We start from the raw sequence: 21,459 nt of genomic DNA on the forward strand, positions 1-21,459 counted from the left end.
TGCGCGTACAATGACAGTTCGGCAGCGCACCGCGCGACGATAACCAGACGCCCCAAAGACGGAAAAGCCAAGGCGCGCGGGAACATGCGGAACCGACGGGATGCTCGTCTCCTTTCTGCTACCGGTCCGTTTTGTGTGTACGTGCTGTGACTATAGAAAGAAGCAAGCGGTACAGCGCTGTGCTCGTGGGCAAACAACCTAGTGGGCTCCGCAGTACACTGGTTAGCCCAATTCTGAATATTAATTAAAGATAACTGACTGGCTTTCTAAGAAGCTTCTCTCCAATTGGTTAAAGAAACGGCCCGTACACACACTGAACAGAAACGAGCAAGAAACTAGTAAGCTATCCTCTTACAGACTCCCTCTTATAAGAGGGAGCGCTCCAGAAAGCATCTTACTCCCTTTTTTACTCCCATATAGGTGTGTTCGTGTTTAGAGTGTGGAGCTCTGTGAAAACGTATTCAGGGGGCTCAAGGAAGGCTCGAACCGAGGTTTCGCTCAGGCTAACTTTGACGGGCGAGCCGGCGTTTGCGACATTCAAAGAGCTGCACGTGCCAGCCGAGTAATTTTTTACCCGCGCATATAAAGCGTACACAACATTCGAAGTCATTCGGTCTAATATACGCTCATGCAACGTGCCGCCGGATCAGCGGATCACGAAACAACTCCCGGGAGGTTCGAGGCCGCTACCATCTTCAAAATTTACTTCCCTCTCTCTACGATTGCTCAGTTATTGCACCTTTTAGTATGATTCACAAGAACCACGTATACTACTCCTATCACTACTAAAACTGCTTCGAAGCACTCGGTGGACATTTTACTTTCCTTAGAGTATTCAAAGCGCGTATTCTGTGGTGCGTTATTTCTTAAAGTGACCTAGACGCGGGAAGTGTTCACCGAGCTAGAGCACGCGCGTTTTATGACCGGCGAATGCAGGAATCCCGCGTATGCCGCGGGTACCCCAGAGAACCCGGGAAGCGAGGCTAACGGCAAAGCCGAGCGCAGAAAGAAGCCTTCTCCAGCGGGCGGACGGGAGCGCGGATGGGATGCACCAACAACGACGTGGGGCGTCTCGCACGCATTCCCGACTCGCCACCACCCGATTCTCGAACCCAACCTCCTCACCCCTGAAAGGGAACGCGCGGTGGCACGGTGGTAAGCGCTTGTAGACCATATAACCAGCTGCTTCTCACGGATGCAAGGCACGCTTTTCCCGTGGCCCTTAAATTATTTTCACTTAAGTTTACTCTCTCACTCGCTCTTTGGGGACGGATACTATAGAGTTGGGAAAAGGCAAATAAAAATGACTGTCCTCGCCCATGAGTGCAGACAGTTAGACCGTCTTTCTTCGCTTAAAACGAGTTCAGTAAAAAACGATACAGCACGTTCAACGGCACCTGCTGCTGCAGAACCGCCACAGAAACCCGAACAGCAACCCAGAACCCACAACAGGAACCTCCAGCAGGAACCTCCAACAGAAACCTCCAGCAGGAACCTCCAACAGAAACCTCCAACAGAAACCTCCAACAGGAACCTCCAACAGAAACCTCCAACAGAAACCCTCAACAGGAACCCTCAACAGGAACCCTCAACAGGAACCCTCAACAGGAACCACAACAGGAACTGCAATAGGAATCTCAACAGGATCCAACAGAAACACAACACGACCCCCCCCCCCCCCTCCGCCCTTCCACCCCCATGCCCCGGCGGTCGTCTCCGTGGAAACGCGCGCCAAACGCCGAGTTCAGGCCGATCGCCAGATGGGCCACAGGCGAGTAAGCGAACGAGAGGCACGGCGCCAAAAACAGGAGCAACGAGCAAATGGCGATGCGCGCAGCCTCATTTCTTTTTTTCTTCCTCCTTTCTTTCCCTCAAAGTCGTCGACCACAACGCGACCGGCGTGTGTCCCGCAACCGCCGCGACGACGGGAACCGGTAGCCCGAACGAAGCACGTCGTACACGCGCCGACACACGTGACAGGGGGGCGACCGGCGAGGCCGCTCGATGGCGTGCACCTTCGGCCACGGCAGCTGCTGCGGACACGTATCCGAACGAACCACGGTGTGGACGACGATCCACACAAAAGTGAGTGGAGATGGGGGGAGGGGGGAGCATCGCTCACTGTGGCGTGTCCCCGACGATGCTCGTTATGGTGGACGGGAACAAAGATTAGAGATGGAAAAGACGAAAGTACTATACAGGAAGCAACCAACGACGCGCCACTGGGGAAATGCGCGCAGGGAGGTAGTAGCTCCGGTGGTCACAAGCGTGGTGGCGTTTGGATCCCCGAACGGCCATCCACCGACGGCGCCAATGGATGGCGGTGGCTGTCCCGTGGTTGGCACGTTGCTTCCGGTTGTGGCACCGTCCCTTCCTACCGGTCTCCAGATCGGAACGCAATTATACCTGCCGCGCAAGGTTTGTATCCATTAGAGTGTCAGTGCCTCGTTGGACATGGGCACGTAATGCGAATGCGAGATAACTGATGGTCGCTTAGGGTAAACGGAGTGTATTCAAAAAGGGCAAGCACAGTAAGGGGCGGATGATATTGGGAAGTTTGTGGAGATAAGGTGGTCGCAGGTGTCATAGGACAGGGTTAACTGGAGGGATACCAGAGAGGCCTTTGTCCTGCTGTCGACACAGTTGGGCTGGTGACGGTGATTATGTCAGCGTCGAAAAAAAAAAAAGAGCGGGGGGGGGGGGGGGGGGGGGGACATTCCACTCTACTGTCCTCGCGAGAATAGAGGGCGCACGTACAGCAAAAGTACAATGGTTAACTGCACTGAATATAACGATTACCTTCGGGAGGAACGAACATATGGCACGGCAGGTATACTCTAAACGAAAAGGACTAACAAGGGAGTAAAAAAGGCACTGTGGTAAAGGACGGCTTACTCTCATTTTACTCCCATATAGGCGTATTAGTGTTTAGACGGTATCTTGCAAAATGACGCCACCTCTGTGCGCTGAGTTCGTCACATTTTTTTGTTCTTTTGTAAGGGGTAAACTACGTCCAGAAAAAAATACGAACTGAATCGACGCCACAACAGCGCACCCTTTGAGTTGCCCTTCATTTTTTTTTTTTTTCTTGAGCGTGTATCGGCCGCGCTTCAAGACCGCACTGGCGGTGGAATCTGCAGGAAGTTGCAGTAAAATTAGAAACACGCACAACCGGTTCATTTCAAAGGGGCGGAATATCTGAGCCTCGCCGTTCCGAATAGAATGCGCACTGTAAAAAGAAATGCACTTCGCGGTCTTGGGGCACACAGAACGAGGGGAAACGAAAAGGAAAAATGAGAGCATTGTATATCCCTGGACAGCGACAAAATAGGTAGCGGGAGCAACATCAAATAAACGTCACAGGGGCGCTTCTCTCAATGTCACTTTTACTGAGCCCTGCGAATAGCTTTCTCTCCTATACCATCTCACGTGGGCCCGATGGAGCGCGCCGTCAACCTCTCTGTAGCCCGTCCTCTAGCCGCGTGATTCTCGTCGCCCACATCCAAGGGACATCCAGGTGAGATCCAACGGACACGTGGTCCCACTTAGCCTCATCCGCAACATGGCGCCCATCAAAAGGGCAACTAAGTAAAGGCTCGGACATGAGCTGAAAAATAAAAGTTCTCTCCCCCTCTCTAAGTTTCTAATAGCTTGCTCTATATTATTTCTTGCCCTTCGCATAGATGCACCTCTGGCTTATGCTGAATGCACAGTATTTCTTTAAAATTCACACAAAATTACCGCTACAAGGCGTTTATACTTCAAAATACGACGCTGCGGGCAATGGCAGAACAGTACAAAAAAAAATAAAGATTTTAGCTCCGACACTTCAGCCCAGGAATACCGAGCAAATGCTTCGTTTAGTAGGGCTCTCATTTATTGGAACTCGCTTAATTCGAACTGCCGCGGTTTATTCGAACTGACGCTTTCGTCGCGTCCGAACCAAGTGCATTGAAAAGGATCCTGTTCATTCGAACTCCGCATAATGTGAACAGATTTTCGGTCCCTTTCTCGAGTTCTATCGGAGGTCGCGAACACGCGCGTGCAGCGTACGCGGTCAATGACTGCGACAGTACTGCGATCTACCGTCTGGGACGTCGTCGGCACCGATAACGAGTCAAGATATGCAAACCGTATAGGCAACGGGTAACGGCGAGATAGGAAGAAACTTCGTCCAAGCGCGTTCCCTTTTTGCGCGCGACCGTTCGTCGTGCCAACGGCAACTCGGTGCAAATGCGTGCCTTTGCAAAAACCGTGCGGTGAAGCCGTTACCACAGCGCAGTCCTTTGCCCGGCCCTTCTCCTGAGGTGCGGCATCCCGTAACGGGGCATCAACAAAATCACATAAGATGTGCAGGTCTGGCCAGACGAATACCTGGTTCGGGTAAATTTGTGACTTGATTAACTCACACGTTCCAATTACCTTCTAATCAACCAACATAATCTCATCTGCGTTGAACCAGCTAAAAACGTCACGCATACAGAGTAGGACTCGCGGCCACACGGGTCCGATCAAAAGCTGTCCGTCAGGCCCCAAGCTTGGATTGTGATTGGCTGGGCGCTGCTCCTGAGGCGGCCAATCTCTTCCTTCGCGGTAAGCGGGAGAAATAGCCAATCAACACCATATTCACGACATTCGCGGCAGCGCGTGACGGGTGTTGGCCTATAGCTTTCTCTTTCCTTCCCTGTCCTTATCTCCCTTCCCATAATTTCTGAACGATATTCAGGTGTCACCCTAGCGCTCTAGACACTCACGGTAAGGTCCGGAACGGTGAAATGTACGGTTCGGTGTACAGTTAACCTTTAGTGTATTTAAATCCAATTTGATTTAAATAAAGTTCATTTTTCTCTCTCATTACTTTATCAATAAACTTTCTCTCCTTGCCAATCTTGCATTTCTGACGGCAGTCATCTTGCCTCGCGTTCCCAGCCTGAAAACGTACACATCGCCACAACTAGACAAGAAAGCCCGGTTAACTTTTTAACTATCACTGTTTGGCTCATTAATTATTGAGAGGTGTGTAGTTCACCATAATTAATATCCATATCAGTTTTTACAATTTCTAAAACGCGGTTCTCCTGAGCGCTGTGGCGCAACAAATTTTGGCTATTTCGACGAGTTACGTGCACTGGAGAGGTTGCTTTGCCTGCAAGCTTCTCGAAAGCGCATGTATTTTGGCGCGATGTAGCTCAGAATTTTTTGAGCCACCGCGCTGAAGGTAACCGCATTTTCGAAATTCTAGAAACATATTACATACAGGGGCTATACGCCTCTCAGTAAGTGAGGAGCCTAACAGTTATAGTTAAAAAGTTAACTATTCAATACTAGCTAACCAGCCTGCTAGCTAGCATGATTTAGCGGCATTCTGATGTACTACACCGCTAACAGTGCTATGCCCAAAGAAACGCTCTTCCAACTCAGCCTATTTTTTAAAAGTGTGTGAAGTCTAAGGTGAAACACCCTGTATATAGCTTTTTCGGAAGGGGCTCAGTGTAGATAACTGCATCAGGGAGTTGGGGCTGAGCATGATTCCTTGTCCCCTTCTTGGATACGTGCCTGCATTATACACCCTAAAATCCGCTATCCGCAGACGCTTTTTGCCGACGTTTCATTCACCACCGCAACGTGGCACGATCACACAGGCCTAAAAATACGTGCCCAGATCGCGTCTCGCACCTGTTTCGCATCCTGCCAACGAGAACGTCCAAAACAGCGTGGTCGCCACAAAAAAAAAAAAAAAAAAAAAGCGACAAACAGTGTGACCGCTTGACAGCGAGCGGAGAGGACTGCAGACGTGTACGCAATTACTTTCTGCCCGTATAGACCAGCAGAACGCCAAAAAATGAAGAATGGAAACTACATCCGGTGCGAAGCCAGACATGTGAAGCGCACAGCTGCGAGCCAATAACTTCGCAACACAGTCGGTCGTCCTTATCAGTTCACCGTCCCACTCGTAGTTTCATTCATGCTGAACTATACAGGCGCTGAACAACGCTTCGTGAATGGCTTCGGCGAATTTTCCTTTCTGCGCTTCGCGGTCACAGCGATGCACACACTTACTACGCGGTTTCCGAGATTCCGTGTCGCAAATTTCGCCGAATAACGACACGTGGACGGATTCACCTGAGTTCCACATCATTTGCTCTGCGGCCACCGTGACGTGTATACACTCCGAACGGAAAGGAGTAAAAACGGGAGTAAGATGTCTTCTAGCGCACTCTCCTTCATATAGCTGAACCTAAAGACGCGGGTTCGATACCGGCCGCGGCGGTAGAATTTCGATGAAGGTGAAGTCCTAGAGGCCCGTGTACTGTGCGACGTCAGTGCACGTTAAAAAACCCCAGGTGGTCGAAATTTCCGGAGCACTTCACTACGGCGTCCCTCGCAGCCTTAGTCGCTTTGGGACGTTAAACCTCCATAAACCACAAAACTAAAAGGGTGCGCGCTAGAGGACCGCTTACTCCCTTTCTTACTCCCATATAGGCGTATTCGTGTTAAGAGTCGGATACAACTGGTCTGCTGTGAAGCTCCGCCCAAATTCGGGACCGCCGCACAAAATTTCTCCGCGACAAAATAGTAGTCCGTTGTTAAAACTTGTCTAGTCACTTAAACAAGAAGCTAATCGCAGGAAAATAAATTGTAAGGTCTAGAACTTTGATATCTGGTTTGTTTAATCTAGTCAAACATTACAAAGTTGATTTCATTCACTATTGTGATTGGCCAGCGGAGTAATATAATACGCCGCGGACCGTGGCCCAGTGTTTGCTACTGCTGATTTTTTTTTTAAGTTGTACCCTACTATCGAGTGATAGGTGATTCCTGTGACTGCACATCGCAAACCGTGACAATCAAAGCCACGTGCACGGTTTTATCGAAAAGCTGCATCACTCGTTTTGGGGGCCACGGAGACACGCGACTCGAGAGATTTGACGCCGCAAATTGCGCCAAACATTGCCATGTGGATAAGTTTAATCGATTGTGCCACCCTTCGCTTTGCAGTGTCACACTGATATATCTACTACAATGATTCTTGCGATTTTACGCCGCTAAACTACGTTAAGCAACGCCACGTGGATAGTTCCGCACGATTTCCCAACCGTCGCTTCGCGGTCGTAATTTCGTTCTACCAACACCGTCTAACGGCACGTGGACCAATTTTTCGATTTCGCCGTCGCTTAGACGCCCGAATGTACGGCCTTCGTCGTTAAAAGTCTTGAGGCCGCGTACTGTTTTTGCGCCGCATAGTGGAACACTTATGACCCTTCCTCGATGGTGAAGACGCAGGATCCTTGTCAACGGCAGTGAGTGACATTTGGTTCTCTCCTATATACGGTTTACTATGAGTAAAAAGAAAACCGTATGGCCCGAAGGGTTTTCATCGAGGCTGTACCAGAGTATTGAGGGACTGGCTCTACCCTGACGTGATTGATTGATTGATTGAAAACATCTTTATTTATTCAGTATTTTCAGAACATGTGGGTGGGCCGCCTAGTCCGGTAGTCCACTGGCTGCTGCTGCTGCGGTGGCCCTCCCCACCAGCCAGTGCTGACGGTCAGGATCATCGCTGAGCAGAATAGCCTCCCACTGCTCCTCCGAGGGGTTGGGAATGGGGTCAAGTAAGGGATTAAATTGGCATGCCCACACCATATGGTAGAGGTTAGCTACCTCTCCACAGTGTGGGCACTGCGGAGAGTATAGTGTAGGGTACCACAGGTGTAATTTAGCTGGTGTTGGGTATGTGTTGGTTTGTAGTCTCCTAAGGGTGTTCTCTTCTAACTTATTGAGGGATTTGTGTGGTGTTGGGTACTCCTTTCTGGCTGTTCTGTACGGCGCGAGATTGTCAGTATACACTGCTAAACCTATCAGGTCACGGCACCCTTCATGGTCATCAGGGGGAGACGCCCGGTATAGAAGAGCTCGGGCATGCCTGTGAGCGGCTTCGTTTCCTCCTGGTAGTTCCAGGTGACCGGGAAACCAGATGATTGAGGCTTGGTTGGGTGGATGCTTAGTCAGCAATGACAACCCTGACTTATGAATTAATCCGGAATTGTAGTTGCGACAGGCGTTCTGGGAATCAGTGAGCACAACGGCGTTGGGGTTATATGCTACAGCTAATGCAATAGCTGCCTCCTCTGCGTGAGTGGGGTTAGATGTTTTCACCGAGGCGCAGTTCACCATCGACCCTGAAGGCGTTGAGACTACAATAGTCATGACTCCATTCTGTGGTCCTGCTGCGTCCACGTAAAGGGTGTTAGTCTGCTTGTCCCATTTCTTCTGCAGGGCTTCCCCTCTTGCCTTCCTCCTCTCGATGTTATATGCGGGATGCATACGTGCGCCATATTGTGGCACAGTGCGCAGCTCCAGCGGTGCAAGCCGAAGGAGCTTAGCGGTAAAGCTGTTTATGAGGTTTGGTTTAGTAGGGTTTAACGTCCCAAAGCGGCTCAGGCTATGAGGGACGCCGTCGTGAAGGGCTCCGGAAATTTCGATCCCCTGGGGTTCTTTAACGCGCACTGACATCGTACAGTACACGGGCCTCTAGAATTTCGCCGACATCGAAATTCAGCCGCCGCGGCCGGGATCGAACCCGCGATTCATATTATAATGTACCGTAATCTGCACACTCATAACAAGGCTGCATTTATCTTAGTGTGGCTTGCAAATAGGGGAATAAAATTAAGTTCTTCCGTTCACATCCCAATGGGCATTGAATCTCCCCTGGACGTCTTGGGGACATTCAGGATGTCTTCAAGACGTCCAAGGGACGTTCAGTGCCCATTGGGATTGTGCTTCACAAAGTTGATTGTAGCTGGTGCAAGACATTTCTAAAGTTTTCCCGACTGCAGCATACGTCTCTTAGTCAGGTTGGAGGCTAGCCCGCGATAGGTATTCGAACCGAGTGTCTGAGTGATTCACTCGGACCTTTCGTGGAATCAGCGTTAGTGGAATCGGCGTTCGGAGGAGCGTCTTCGTTCCATTCCTCAGCGCGCAACCGGAGTGCAACGGTCTCGATGACACACTAAAGCTCTTGCCTTCACAGCACGTAAGCAGTCTGAAGTGCCCTCAGAATCCCCCCCCCCCCTCCCCCCCTCCAGCCTCCTCGTCCTCCCCATCGCTAGCTCCGCTGTCCCTGAGACGCTCGCACGGCTCCGTCCAGCACGGGACTCGACAGAAAGAAGCTGGCGAGACCGTTTACGCCGTTTTATCGGTCACCCAGAGCCTCCTATAGCGCACGCGCCAAGCAAGGAACGATAAAACAGGCGGTGTGAAGAGCGGAGCAAGGATGCCGCCGACTCGAGAACGCGGGTGGCTGACTGACGCGACGGAGAAGGCCGCCGCGCCCACGAAGGCTGGGCGAAACGGGGGACCGCGCTGCTTGGTGGACGTTCACCGACGATGACGACACTTTCGGGGGGCGATAAACGACGGAGAAGCATGTGGCATGCACATGCGGCTGCCGCTGCCAGCGACGCACGTGTCCCATCGGACCGGCATGCACGCCTGGAGCAGCATCAACGCCCATCCGGCGCGCTTCGCATCATCCCCGGCATCTCGGGGGTTTGGTTTCTCTTTTTTTTTTTTACTTTCTTCGCGAAAGCGAGCAGCAGATGTAACTAGTGGGGTCGCATACGCCATCTGAAGTTCCTGCAGAGGACATACAGGGTGTTCCACTTAAGAGGGCTCACCAGCTACAAGGCAACTCAGATTTGAACTTTTTCTGTCGATAGATGGCAGCACCTGAGTACCCCAAAAAGGAGGGAAGTTCTATTCCCCCTCCAGGTGTGTAAACTACACCGCGACACGAAAAAAAGTATTCGTTAACAGGCTTTCAGAGTTAGACGAGCGCTTTTTTAGCCACAGCATTGTCAACGGTGTAGTAGGTATACATCAGAGTGCAGCTAAGGCGTGCTAGCTAGCAGGCTGGTTAGCTACTATTGAATAGTTAACTTTTTAACTATTACTGTTAAGTTTCTCAATTACTGAGAGGTCTATGGCCTACCGTAAGTAATATCCGTATCAGTTTTTTAGAATTCCGAAAACGCGGTTCCCTAGCGCTGTGGCTCAAAAAATTTTGAGCTACGCCGCGCCAAAATACGCGCGCTTTCGAGAAGCTTGCAGGCAAAGCAACCTCTCCAGTGCACGTAACTCGACGAAATAGACCAAATTTGTTGGGTAACAGCGCCGAGGTTAAGAGCGTTCTAGAAATTCTAAAAACATATGGATATTACATACAGTGGGCTACTCGCCTGTAGATAACTAAAGAGACTAACATTAATAGTTTAAAAGTTAATTATTCCATATTAGTTAACCTGCCTGCTAGCTATAGCACATCTTAGCTGTATTCCGATGTACTACACCGAGCGCTGACAATGCTATGCCGAAAAAAAAAGCGCTCTTCTAATTCAAAAAGCCTAGTTTTAAAAAGTATGTAAAGTCTTAAATGAAACACAATTTTCAAGTCTTAGTAAAACGTGCGATGGGTGGTCGAAATTTCCGGGGCCCTTCACTACGGCGTCTCTCGTAGCCTGAGTAGCTTTGGGACGTTAAACCCCATTAACCATAAACCATAACAATCTTAAGAAACGGAAATGGCGCAGTCACTGTCTCGCTTCTCGGTGGACACCTGAACCGCACCGTAAGGGAAAGAATAAAGGAGGGAGGGAGCGAGAAAAGAAAGGAAGAAAGAGGTGCCGTAGTGGAGGGCTCCGGAATAATTTCGACCACCTGGGGATCTTTAGCGTGCACTGACATCGCACAGCACACGGGCGCCTTTTGCGTTTCGCCTCCATCGAAGCGCGGCCGCCGCGGTCGGGTTCGAACCTGGGTACTCCGGCTCAGTAGTCGAGCGCCGTAACCACTGAGCCACAGCGGCGATTGCGATATAAGCTTGGGTGTTCTGCGCAGAATGGGCATGCGATTTGCTTTGGACGTATCTTGTGCATTAAACTAAGGTGAGCGTGTGTGTTAGTCTGCGAGCGTCTGACGGTGGTTTCTGTTTTCGTCAAGGACTTATCCGGTTGTGGGTATTTCATCCTCTTTAATTTATAATACTGTAATATATCATGTTATGTGATCATCCCCTGGCTTTCATTTGAGAGCCCCTCTCGTAGTGCCCGCCCTGTCAATCCTCAGACGACGGAGTGTGCGCCATTGTTGCCTCGGAGGGTCTCGTCTCCAGGGGTGGTGGTGAAAATATTTTAATGAAATAGTAGGAGGTTGCAGCGGCGGTTGGAGCTCTGTCCGGAACTCCACTGGCGTAGGCTTGCTGTCCGGGCTCTTTCGATGAGTTGCTTTTGACTCTTTTCGTCCGAGCTGGTCAGAGCTGCCTCCCACCCCTCTTGCGTTGGCTGCTTATTGACAGCGAACGCCTGATTTCGTTGGCAGGCCCATATGGTACAGGTCCACCTTCTCTCCGCAGAATTTGCAGTGTGAGTCAAATGACTTCGGGTCTATGGCATGCAGTCTTCGTGGGTTGTTGTAAGTGTTGGTCTGTAGCTTTCGGGGGTGTTGTTCCTCCCCTTTATCTAGTGTCTTAGCCGGCGGAGGGTAGACCCGACGGGATAATCTTAAGTGCTGAAGTATGTCATTGTGAAAGAAGCCAACAGCCACAGAAACCAAGGGGCACAGGGGATTTCTTGGTTTCTGTGGCTGTTGGCTTCTTTCATATTTATAACGAGCCCCTCATTCCCTTCCCTTGTTTGCTGAAGTATGTCATTGTAAGTTAGTAGTGGGGTAGGAGGTTTCACGGCATCCCAGATAACAGTTTCTGTCATCTTGTGCGTTCCTTTCCGCGGTATATTCAGCGCTATACTTGACATTATTCCTTTCCTGTAATTCCTAAATGACGATTGTGAATCTGTAATGATCATACGGTTCTGGTCGGTACTGTTTGCCCCGATGGCTACAGCTGCTGCGATCTCCTCCTCCTATTCCGCTCGAGTTTTTGGCACTTGATGTTCAGCTCGTTATCTACACGATTTCTGTCGCCATTTCCCCCTCATATTCGGCTGCGCCCCACATTCTTAGACGTGTGGTGTAAAATTGGTTTTAGGGAAAGGAAATGGCAGTATATGTCTCACATATCTCGGTGGACACCTGAACCGCGCTGTAGGGGAGGGGATAAAGGAGGGAATGAAAGAAGAAAGAGGTGCGGTGGTGGAGGTCTCCTGTATAATTTCGACCGCCTGGGGTTCTTTAAAATTATTCCGGAGCCCTCCACTACGGCATCTCTTCCTTCATTTGTTCTCTCAATCCCTCCTTTATCCCCTCCCTTGTAGCGCGGTTCAGGTGTCCACCGAGATATGTAAGGCAGATACTGTGTGGTGCGCTCCCATACGTTTTTTTTTTTTTATTGCGAAAGCAATACTACTTGCACTTTCACGCCTTTGCCGTGCCGCGGCCGGTGACCACCATCGTGCCGCGGCGGTGACCACCATTGACCTTCATTTGACGTTGATTGCATTAGATTTGATTAGATTGGATTACATTAGATTGGATTGGACTGGATTAGATTGGATTGGAGTCGATTGAATTGGATTGGTTTGGATTGTATAACCGATGCATCACCACAAGTCTAACCACAAGCACCACCACAAGCTACATTACCAGCTGTACCATGGCGTAGGTACGGATATTGCCTTCGCAATTACCGGGCTTAACCAAGCTAAGCCACAGCGAATTTTTTGTAGGTGTTTAGCACTGGCTTAGTTAGCATTCGGTAGTGCAGTGCTCTAGAATAATTTCTACTAGAGACTGCAATAACTTCGACCACCAGGGGATCTTAAACGTGCACTGGCATCGCACAGTACACGAGCGGAGTCTGGCATTTCGCCCCCACCGAAATGCGGCCGCTGCGGTAGGGATTCGAACTCGCTACTTCGTACTTAGCAGCAGAACACTATGCACGACCACCACTCCGTGAGTACGCTGTCTGCCCTCCCGAGGCAACAGAACACGCCTCGAGAAGCCATCACCTCGGGCTCGTAGCTTCCACTCTGCTGCTAGATGCAGCCAGATGTACTTGGTACAATGGCGAGCACGCTTAAAGTGAACGCTAGGCCACGTGGACAGGCGAGAGAGAACTCTCGAGTGCGCAGCACATCCTTTTTTTTTTTTGTTATTGTCGTTTCTGAAGAGAAGTGGCCAGCACGACGCAGTAGGTGGTTTTCATTTGCGTGCGTAATGGTCTGCGGACTTTCTCAAGTTTGTTATCTACGCTGTAGGCAGCGCCTGAATACTAATTAAGTTAAGCCTAACGAGCACGCTCACACACTACGTGAGCGACCGAAGCGGCGGGACAACGAAACGATCCGATTGTGCGCGACCGCCTCTCTCTAGCAGCGCTGAAATAACGGGTTAGCTGAGACTGGCGAAAACCGGGTTCTCGCGCTGCCCGAAGGATGCAGCTTTCTTGCTTTTTTTTTTCTTTTCGGCCTCCCTGAAGCCGCCGGTTATGGACAGAAGCGTTTTTATGGGTCACTCCCGAACGGGCCGGTTACGAGGAGGCGTATGTTTCTTAGACCGTTTTCGTAGAAGAAAAAAATACGGTGTTTAGAGCGACTTTCTGATAAAGTTTCTCGATAACCCCCTCTTCTTTAAATATGCCCCTGGGTATAGTTTTTATATGAATGCGCTGTACAGCAGCATGCAAATATGTAGCGTTGGACCGAAATCACCAGCATATTCTTTAAAAGAAAAAAAAAGTTTCTGTCGTCAGTCAGTGTGTATAGCGTGGGCGTGTTCCATTGGAACGAGTCCATCCGAGTGTGCACTCGGCATCAAAAGTATATGGGTCAAGAGAGCACGCAACAACAAAACTTGAATTCCTTCGTCTTGAATTCAAATCGTAGTGTCCCACCGAAATTGTCAACCATGCTTGAAGTTGTGACTACTACTCCCAACGGCGCCGCGCTTTGCCAGTCTACTGACGCATCCCGGATAGACTTCTTGGTGATCACTTTTAATGACTATCAGACTCCCTCCGTTCGTGAGCACAACTAGAGAGCCACGCAACCTGAATACTCTCCAGACTACTCGAGTGATAAAGTAGAGATCTATGTAAACAGCTCCCACTGTCTCACGCGAGAGACCGTTTCTTGTGCTTAGTGGCACAACCCAGCGACGATTTGTCGTTCTACAAAGCTGCTTTCGCATCTCGCCAAAAACACAGTCGCCAAAATGTGTCACCCTTCCTTCTCCCTGCGTGTTTTGCGGCGCGGTACAAATTTCACTTTCGCGCAGTCCCCGACACACGGCGGTCACAAACATGGTGTGGTGCGCGAGCTTTTTGACGCCGGGAGGCGCGAGAAGAGGTCTCTCACCTGTCGTAGAGGCGGTTGTCTGCCTCGCAGCGCTCGTCACGCCTCTCCATCCACTGCTTCCCGTGTCGGCAGGTGGTCAGCAGGAGCACGTCCTTGCCGTTGTTCAGGTGGTGCAGGGCATTGCGCGTGTCCGAACCGATGCCGTAGACGTAGCGCTTGCCTTTGAACACGAGCAGGTAGCCCTTGTCGACGGGGCCCGCACCCTGAATGGCCGGCTTGCCGCCGCGCTCGGGGTGCGACCGAGGAAACAGCGGCAGCGCGATGTCGAAGCCCGGCCGAAAGGACGACTCCGGGATGCTGCTTTTGGCCAGCATCGCCATCCCGATGTCGAGCCCCAGCTCCTCGCTGTAGTCGGGCCAGGTGCCCGAGAAGAGGTTGAAGATGAGGTGGTTCTGCCCGCCATTCCACAGCGGAGAGTCGGTCAGACGGGCCGCCCGCGCGTAGTCGGGGCTGAGCGGGTCCCGGTCCAGCGTATCCACGGCCGGCACAAACACACACGCCTCTGATGCGTCCGTAGTCGCGTAACTAGACTGGCGGATCACCCTCAGGATCCGCTGGTAGACCGCCGACGCGGGCGGAGCGTCCGACTCAGACGGATAGACGTACACCTTGAAGTCACGACCGCGACACCTCGCAAAGTCGAAACAAGAGTGCATGCGGCAGCGCCGAGCGTCCGGCGGCGCCGTGGCGGCACCGTCCGACGAGCCGCCGCTGCGGAGTGCTTCGCGCTGGCGCCGCCGGGACACGGACAGGTCTTCGGCATCGCCGCTGTCCGCGTACGGTCGCAGGGAGCCGCTCGCGTACCCCTGGCGTCGTCCATGGGCGCTGAGCACGGCGTGTCTGTAGCACAGGACCAGCAGGGCCGAAACGCAAGTAGCCAGTAAAAGGAGCAGGTAGCGCTTTTTGGCTTGCATCAGGGGCGAACACCGGGGCCCCCGCCTCACCCGGATCGCGAGTGCGGCACCCCTCACCGCAGGCGCCCCGGCTCACGGCATCCCAGTTGTCAGTGGCGGCCGACACGGCCTCGGAGTCTGAGCGACTGACGCCGTCCGCGACGACGTCGCAGCCATCTTGGCGACGCTGCTGCTCCTCCTTTTCGAGTCGAGCAGCGAGCGGCGGCTGGCGCGCGCAGACGACAACGCCGGCGCGGAGGAGGGCGCTTTTTGCCTCAGCCCGCGTTCGCCGCTAGGGGCGCCACCATCGGGCCCCGCGCGCGCCTCGAAGGGTTTCTTTTTTATTCAAGCCGCGGCCTGACGGGAATAAACGCCGCAATCTTCACGTTCTGAGACGTAATGTTCGGGTCACGTCACAACAGCAATTAAAGACCCCAAATGTGAGTCAGCGAGGAGTAGACGTAGTATACGAACGCAAAGGTTATTGTGTTTGTCGAGGTAGCAGGCACACTTTTCGCTAATAAGCCGCGACCTGCGCGGCCTGCAAAACCGCTGCAAAACTTGACAGATGACCTCATTTTTCGTCCTTGAAGAAGCCAGGGCCAAGGCTTATAGCTTATCTTCTTTCATCATCTTTCCTGTAACCACTACACTGTCCGCGTTACCTGAGGTGCTTGACTCGTGTTCTTTTGTCTTCGCTGACAGAGATGGAAAGGGAGAGCGCGCGTTTCCGCTCTTTGTGCCAAGCGGCGGTAGATCGGTTTCAGTCTAGACGACGCGCGACGTCGCCTACGAGCGCCGCCGAGGCTGCAGCTACACCGCCTTCTCGTCTTGCGGTGACAGCAGCCGCTCGGTGCGCGAGTCCATGAAGCACACACGGTCTCATGACACAATCCGTTTATTCTCATTTTTCCCCCCAGTACAAAAGCCCTACGACTAGAGTTTTCCACATGCACATTCTTAATGCATGCACACACACAGCTCATCGAAGAAACACATAATGTACACCTCGTAGCAAATGTGCAAACACACCTATATGGCACACACAGGAAACAAAAAAAAATTATTCATTGGAATGGCTGCAACAAGTGTCTTTTTAACATGAACTAGAGCAAACACTTGCAAAATTCCAACTACACTAAAAACCAGCCACATCTTGCACATTACACACGTGGTCACAATTATTATCAAGAGCACCACTTATGAACATCTCAGCAGTTGAGTTCCAAAGCTTTGCACAAATCTCTATGAACAGGATTTACTTTGTTCCGCAAGGTTTGCTGGAATAATTTGCAATGGACACAGACTCACTGCACATTCAGATATGTGAAATATAACCAACTACAAAATATTCACAAAAAAGAGTGGCAATCATGACACAAACTGACATTGCAGCTAAGCTTAACAGAACAAAGCTTACAAAAGAACAGTTAGGATAACAGTTGCCTTGTGAGCACACCAACGGTCTAGAATCAGCGTCAAAAGACAGCACAGTTAGGCAGCTAAAATGTTTGATTCACAGCTGATCGGTTAGCAGTTAGAAAACCAACACAAGCATGAAAGTAAAAGGATGATGCAAAAACAGGAAAAAGCAGGCAGCCCAAATGCATGCCACAAAAGGTTGAGCACAAAACAATGTTCTAACGGCACAAATATTTCTTTTGTTCTAAAAGCCCAAGCAAGCGAAAAACACAGCTTGACCATTACCATCTCATGCTGTAGCTAATTTTTTTTTTTTTGAAAAAGTCTCGTACACGGATGGCAAGTGTCCATAAATGACCAAACAGTGTTATTCATGTGTTCTGAACAGCGAAAAACATTATAAGCATCATTAGCGTTTGCAAGGCTGTTAACAGCCTTCTGTTGCTGCTTCTTTTCTTTTGTTCTTTAAATGCTTCCAACCATCACAATGAACCAGAAGCTTGTGAGTTTTGGTTAAAAAAAAAGCAAGCAAAGGCAGAGTAACAGAGTACCACTTAGTGGATCCACATACGAGTAAAACGCCATGCCAAAAACAGCAATGGCACAATCTAGACATTTTGTGACCAGACTGCAAGTTCTAAACCTAAAATCTTCTTTACGCTGGCTATGTCGTTAAAGTCAGTAAGGCAATACTGGACAAAGACCAAGAGCTGATGTTAATGATAGTGAAAAGCACCATTATCAGGACCACAAATGCAATGACTGGATGGCAGCAAAATGAAGAATAAGAAAGAAATGAAAGCAGTTCCAAGGGCTTAAAGAGCACCGTTAATCAATGAAAGCCTTTGTAAAGCATCAAGAATAATTGTGACAATGTTGTGACAGCAGCTTTACAAATAAGTTCACACAAAAACTTTCAGAAAGCAGTCAATTATACAGCATACATTGCGGTGGAATTTCGTGCAAAACTATATTTTAAATAAATTGGTCTGGGAACAGTAGTAGTATTGAATTCTGTACAACAGCAAAAAACCTGGCGATCACAAAGTTGTTGTAAAATAGTCTTAAGGGCTCTTTCCTAAAGCAGGATGATTACAAAGATTGCATGTTGGGATGCACGACTCCTTCGCTTTTGGCTTATTGAAAAAAATGCTGAACAAAACTCCCTGACTGCACAGTAAGTTTTTAGATAACGTTGCATTTAACAACCATGCAGCAACAAAAGGTATGCACAAGAGACTAACTTGGGGCCTTTGAAGTTTCTCAGCTGTAGTGCACCCAATAGGTAGGTAATATACCCAAATATAGGTAGATAGGTAGATTTAAATGTACCCTATTGGGTACATTTAGAATGTACCAAACAGGTAGACAACTGGGGGCAGGGCGGTGAACCTTTGACTGTGGACAAGAACGGTATGCCAATAAATGTGTCTAAGTACATTATAGCGAACCAGCTCTCATCAGCATCCTAAGCTGTTGCACCAGTAACTGTTAAACTGCAACCAGTGTCTTCATCTCCCCAACACTTTATTTTGGTGAAGACTGGAGGCAATACAAACGTGAATTATATTCCACTAGTGCAAAAGGCAGCAACAGAATAATTTGCAAGTTGAATAATGTGCTTTCCGCTGAATGACATCATTTAGGTGCACAAAGATGTGTATGACAGGTACAATGATTAGCTGTTGCGTTAAGGCTATGTCTGCACCCTTAAAATCAAGTCCCAACTGCACGCAGATCAAAATAAAAGTTTCGTTGTCTTCAAATTTTAGTCTGCACTAAAAAAAAAAGAGGCGGCGGCGTACATGAGTTTTCTTTACCCTCGTGAGGCTTCTAATTAAGGAGCAGACCTACTGTCATGGTCAACCTATATTTGAGTAAATAGAGCCTATATGCGTATAAGCCAAGCGAATGCATGCCTCTCATTTTTGTCAATCTTGTAGCTGCGATGCAGACTGCAAAATTAATTTTAGTTGGAATGCATTTGTTGCACTTGCAGGGCTGTGATCGCATCCGAAAGACAGAACACAGTTTCCTGAAGTTCATTTAACTGGCCACTTCTGCGGGCACATAGAAAAACATCATAGAAATAATGTACACACCAGGGCTACCAATCTAGCACTTGCATTCCAGTATCGTACAGAGGCATCACAAGATGGCGCTAGAACCATCTGTCAGGACTAAGAACAGCTGCATAAGAAAACAGAAAATGGATGCATGGGTGCAATTTCTCAGCTTTCCCCTGAACTACAGAAATTATAAGTTTCTGTTCTATACAAATTGAGGGGCACAACAATACGCTTCAGACTCAAAGACTGCCTTGTAAAGGCACATTCCCGACAAGAATTCTTTAAAGATCGGTACAAAAGAAAGAAAAAGTACTTTCATCACTCAGCACCACACATTTTCAGTCGTGACTACCCTCGCGAGAACTGAACATGCTAAGCCATCCCTTGATGGCGATTACGTTTTCAAACAAAAGTCTACAGCACATAGGCAAAATTGGGACACGAAAATAACTAGCTCAAAGACACTACTCTAACATATAACTAAAAAATGCCCACGAGGCCTAGTAAAAAGAAAGAAACTTGTTCGTTAAATCAACTATCTGCAACACATACAGGCAGGTGTCCACTCAGTAATGCTTACATCGATGTGGGAATTGCGTACCATCACAACGCTACATTGAAAAGGAATAACAAGAAGCACATTCTGCTGTACTAGGTCCACAACTAGGTAAACAACACACAACTTCCAAAAGAAAACACTCGGCGTGGTTGCAACAGTTAGACAATGGTAACTCCTGTCATTAGTACCACGACGATTTCCTCAGTGACTGCTGTGCACTCAATCCATATAATGCATTAACTTGTGATCCATCTGTCACAACCAAAGTTCAGAAAGTTACATCAAAAGAAACACCATGATGGACGCAAGCAACTGAGGTAGTGCACTCAATGAAAATGCTAAACGTTCAAAAGTGTACAGAATATGGCATGGGCCATTACGTTTTTGCTGCTATCAGCAAAATGCAAAGAGTAATTAATTGGTAACCACACCTAGCCTTGCGCAGTCTCGGTTTGCAGCTAAGAGGGAAGAAAAAAAAAAAAGAAATCAACAGAAGCATTACAACCTAAAGCGGGTGTTCCACAAATGATACCTGCCCAAGAGAGACAGGGGGCTACACACTAGTGACAACATTCTACATTTAGGAATAACGAACCTGGCATGAGGTGTTAGTCTTATCACACAAGTCTGCAGTGGCAAACAGGCTTCCCTTAACTCACTGCTGGACATAAATTGGACTAGCTTCTGTTGAACATTCCTCACGTGCGGCATGATCCTACCTTTCACTACATCCCGAGACCACACTAACGGCTTGCAGCATGTGGCAAGCCTGATGTGATGCCAACCATGCTGGAAATATTAACATCGCTCTAACTTTGCTGCAGCCACCAACCTCCCAATGTAACTTTCTTTTCTTCTTATTTTCCTGTGAGTACACAACACATACCACAACTAACGTTTGGTGTAGTAAAGTCATTATGTCACAATAGGCAGTGGAAACGTCTTTGCAGTTCTGTCTCATGGTTACATGAATATGACGAAGCACAACTCGTGCCCCATTGAACTCGCATGCAGCTGAAACTGCTTCCCAGAAAAGGCCATGAACATTTTTTTTTTCCTTGCTCCCAGCAACATAACCTGTTGTACTGCTAATAATTAAAACCCACACATATGCCAGCTACTTAGAACTATAAATAAAGCATAAAAATAAGGCCTTAATGGTGTCTGTGCTTTTTCCTACAGCAATGAAAAACAAAAATACACACCAAGATAAATGAAGGCATGCTTCTGCACTGCAGATGTATGTGGTGAACGCCACGGCAAAGCTCACTTAAATAAGTCACACGCTTCATTAGTAACCCACAGCCACCACACTACTTGCTTGTACTATAGGATACAGGAAAACACTTGGTGTAATGCGACAAAACTAGGGTGACTAATAAGAATTCTGCTAATGCCGAATTCTTGCACACACAAACATTATGCACACACTCGCCTACAACTTTTTGAGTTTGAGACACAGTGGCGAATGTATGCAACTCTAAATTATGTTCGTTTATGCAGACTGCAGAGCCAAAGCATAGTGGGCTTCTAACGGTAACGTGCGGGTTGTCAAGTGCAGTGCCGTGAAAATGAACAAGTGGTTGCAAATAAACGAATACCTGTGGGTCTGCACCAATTTCTATCGCCAGTGTTGTGGATCAAGGCCTGAAACCTTTCACTAAAGGCTTTCAAAACAGCACAACCTGCTCCTGGGCAATCATCTCTGCCACACGAGCGTAAGCCTTGGCTGGAGTGAGCTGGAAGGACTGCGTCAACTTCTCCTCGGAGACGTCCGACCGGGAGACACCTTTGCCTGGCAGCGTTGATCGCCCTCAGGTGTGCACTCTGTTCTTCAGACCCCCGTTGGACATCCCCGTGCGATGGTTTCCGGTCAGTGGCTTGACTGCGACCGACGGACGGGGGCGCGTCTCGAAAAGAGTGTCTGAATCCGAGTCTGAAGCCATCAGACTGGTTGTCAGCGTCTTTCCTGCAACGTTACAAAGCAGCACAAAAAATATTTGGTCAAATGTTCAGGGGAATCCCTCAAGGTGGAGTAGATTTGTAATAAGGGACTAATTACTCATTGATGTCAATGAGTATTTACTCCCTTATTAAAAATATTTAGGAACAAAAAGGAAAAGCCTTGGGAAAAAGTTACATCCAAGAAAGTGGACCCTTAGAGCAACATACTGATACAGCGAATACCAAGAAAGAAC

At 49.1% G+C, this 21,459-nt stretch overlaps 1 protein-coding gene and 1 pseudogene across 5 annotated transcripts in view; both read right to left on the reverse strand.

The window, feature by feature from the left end:
- Positions 1–14,314: 14,314 nt before the first annotated feature.
- On the reverse strand, positions 14,315–15,232 carry LOC149331459 (exostosin-1 pseudogene; annotated as a pseudogene).
- An 861-nt stretch (positions 15,233–16,093) lies between these two features.
- Positions 16,094–21,459, reverse strand: part of LOC149331460 (dyslexia-associated protein KIAA0319-like protein) — a 31,963-nt gene continuing 26,597 nt past the window's right edge. For all 5 annotated transcript variants that reach the window (XM_089556614.1, XM_089556613.1, XM_089556612.1 and 2 more), the window contains one exon: positions 16,094–21,230. In XM_089556614.1, coding sequence (XP_089412740.1) covers positions 21,076–21,230 — 155 coding nt within the window. In that variant the 3' untranslated portion in view covers positions 16,094–21,075. The remainder of the gene's footprint in view (positions 21,231–21,459) is intronic.

This window comes from Amblyomma mixtum, chromosome 8, assembly GCF_055824585.1.
Source record: "Amblyomma mixtum isolate Tamu chromosome 8, ASM5582458v1, whole genome shotgun sequence".
NCBI lineage: Eukaryota > Metazoa > Arthropoda > Arachnida > Ixodida > Ixodidae > Amblyomma > Amblyomma mixtum.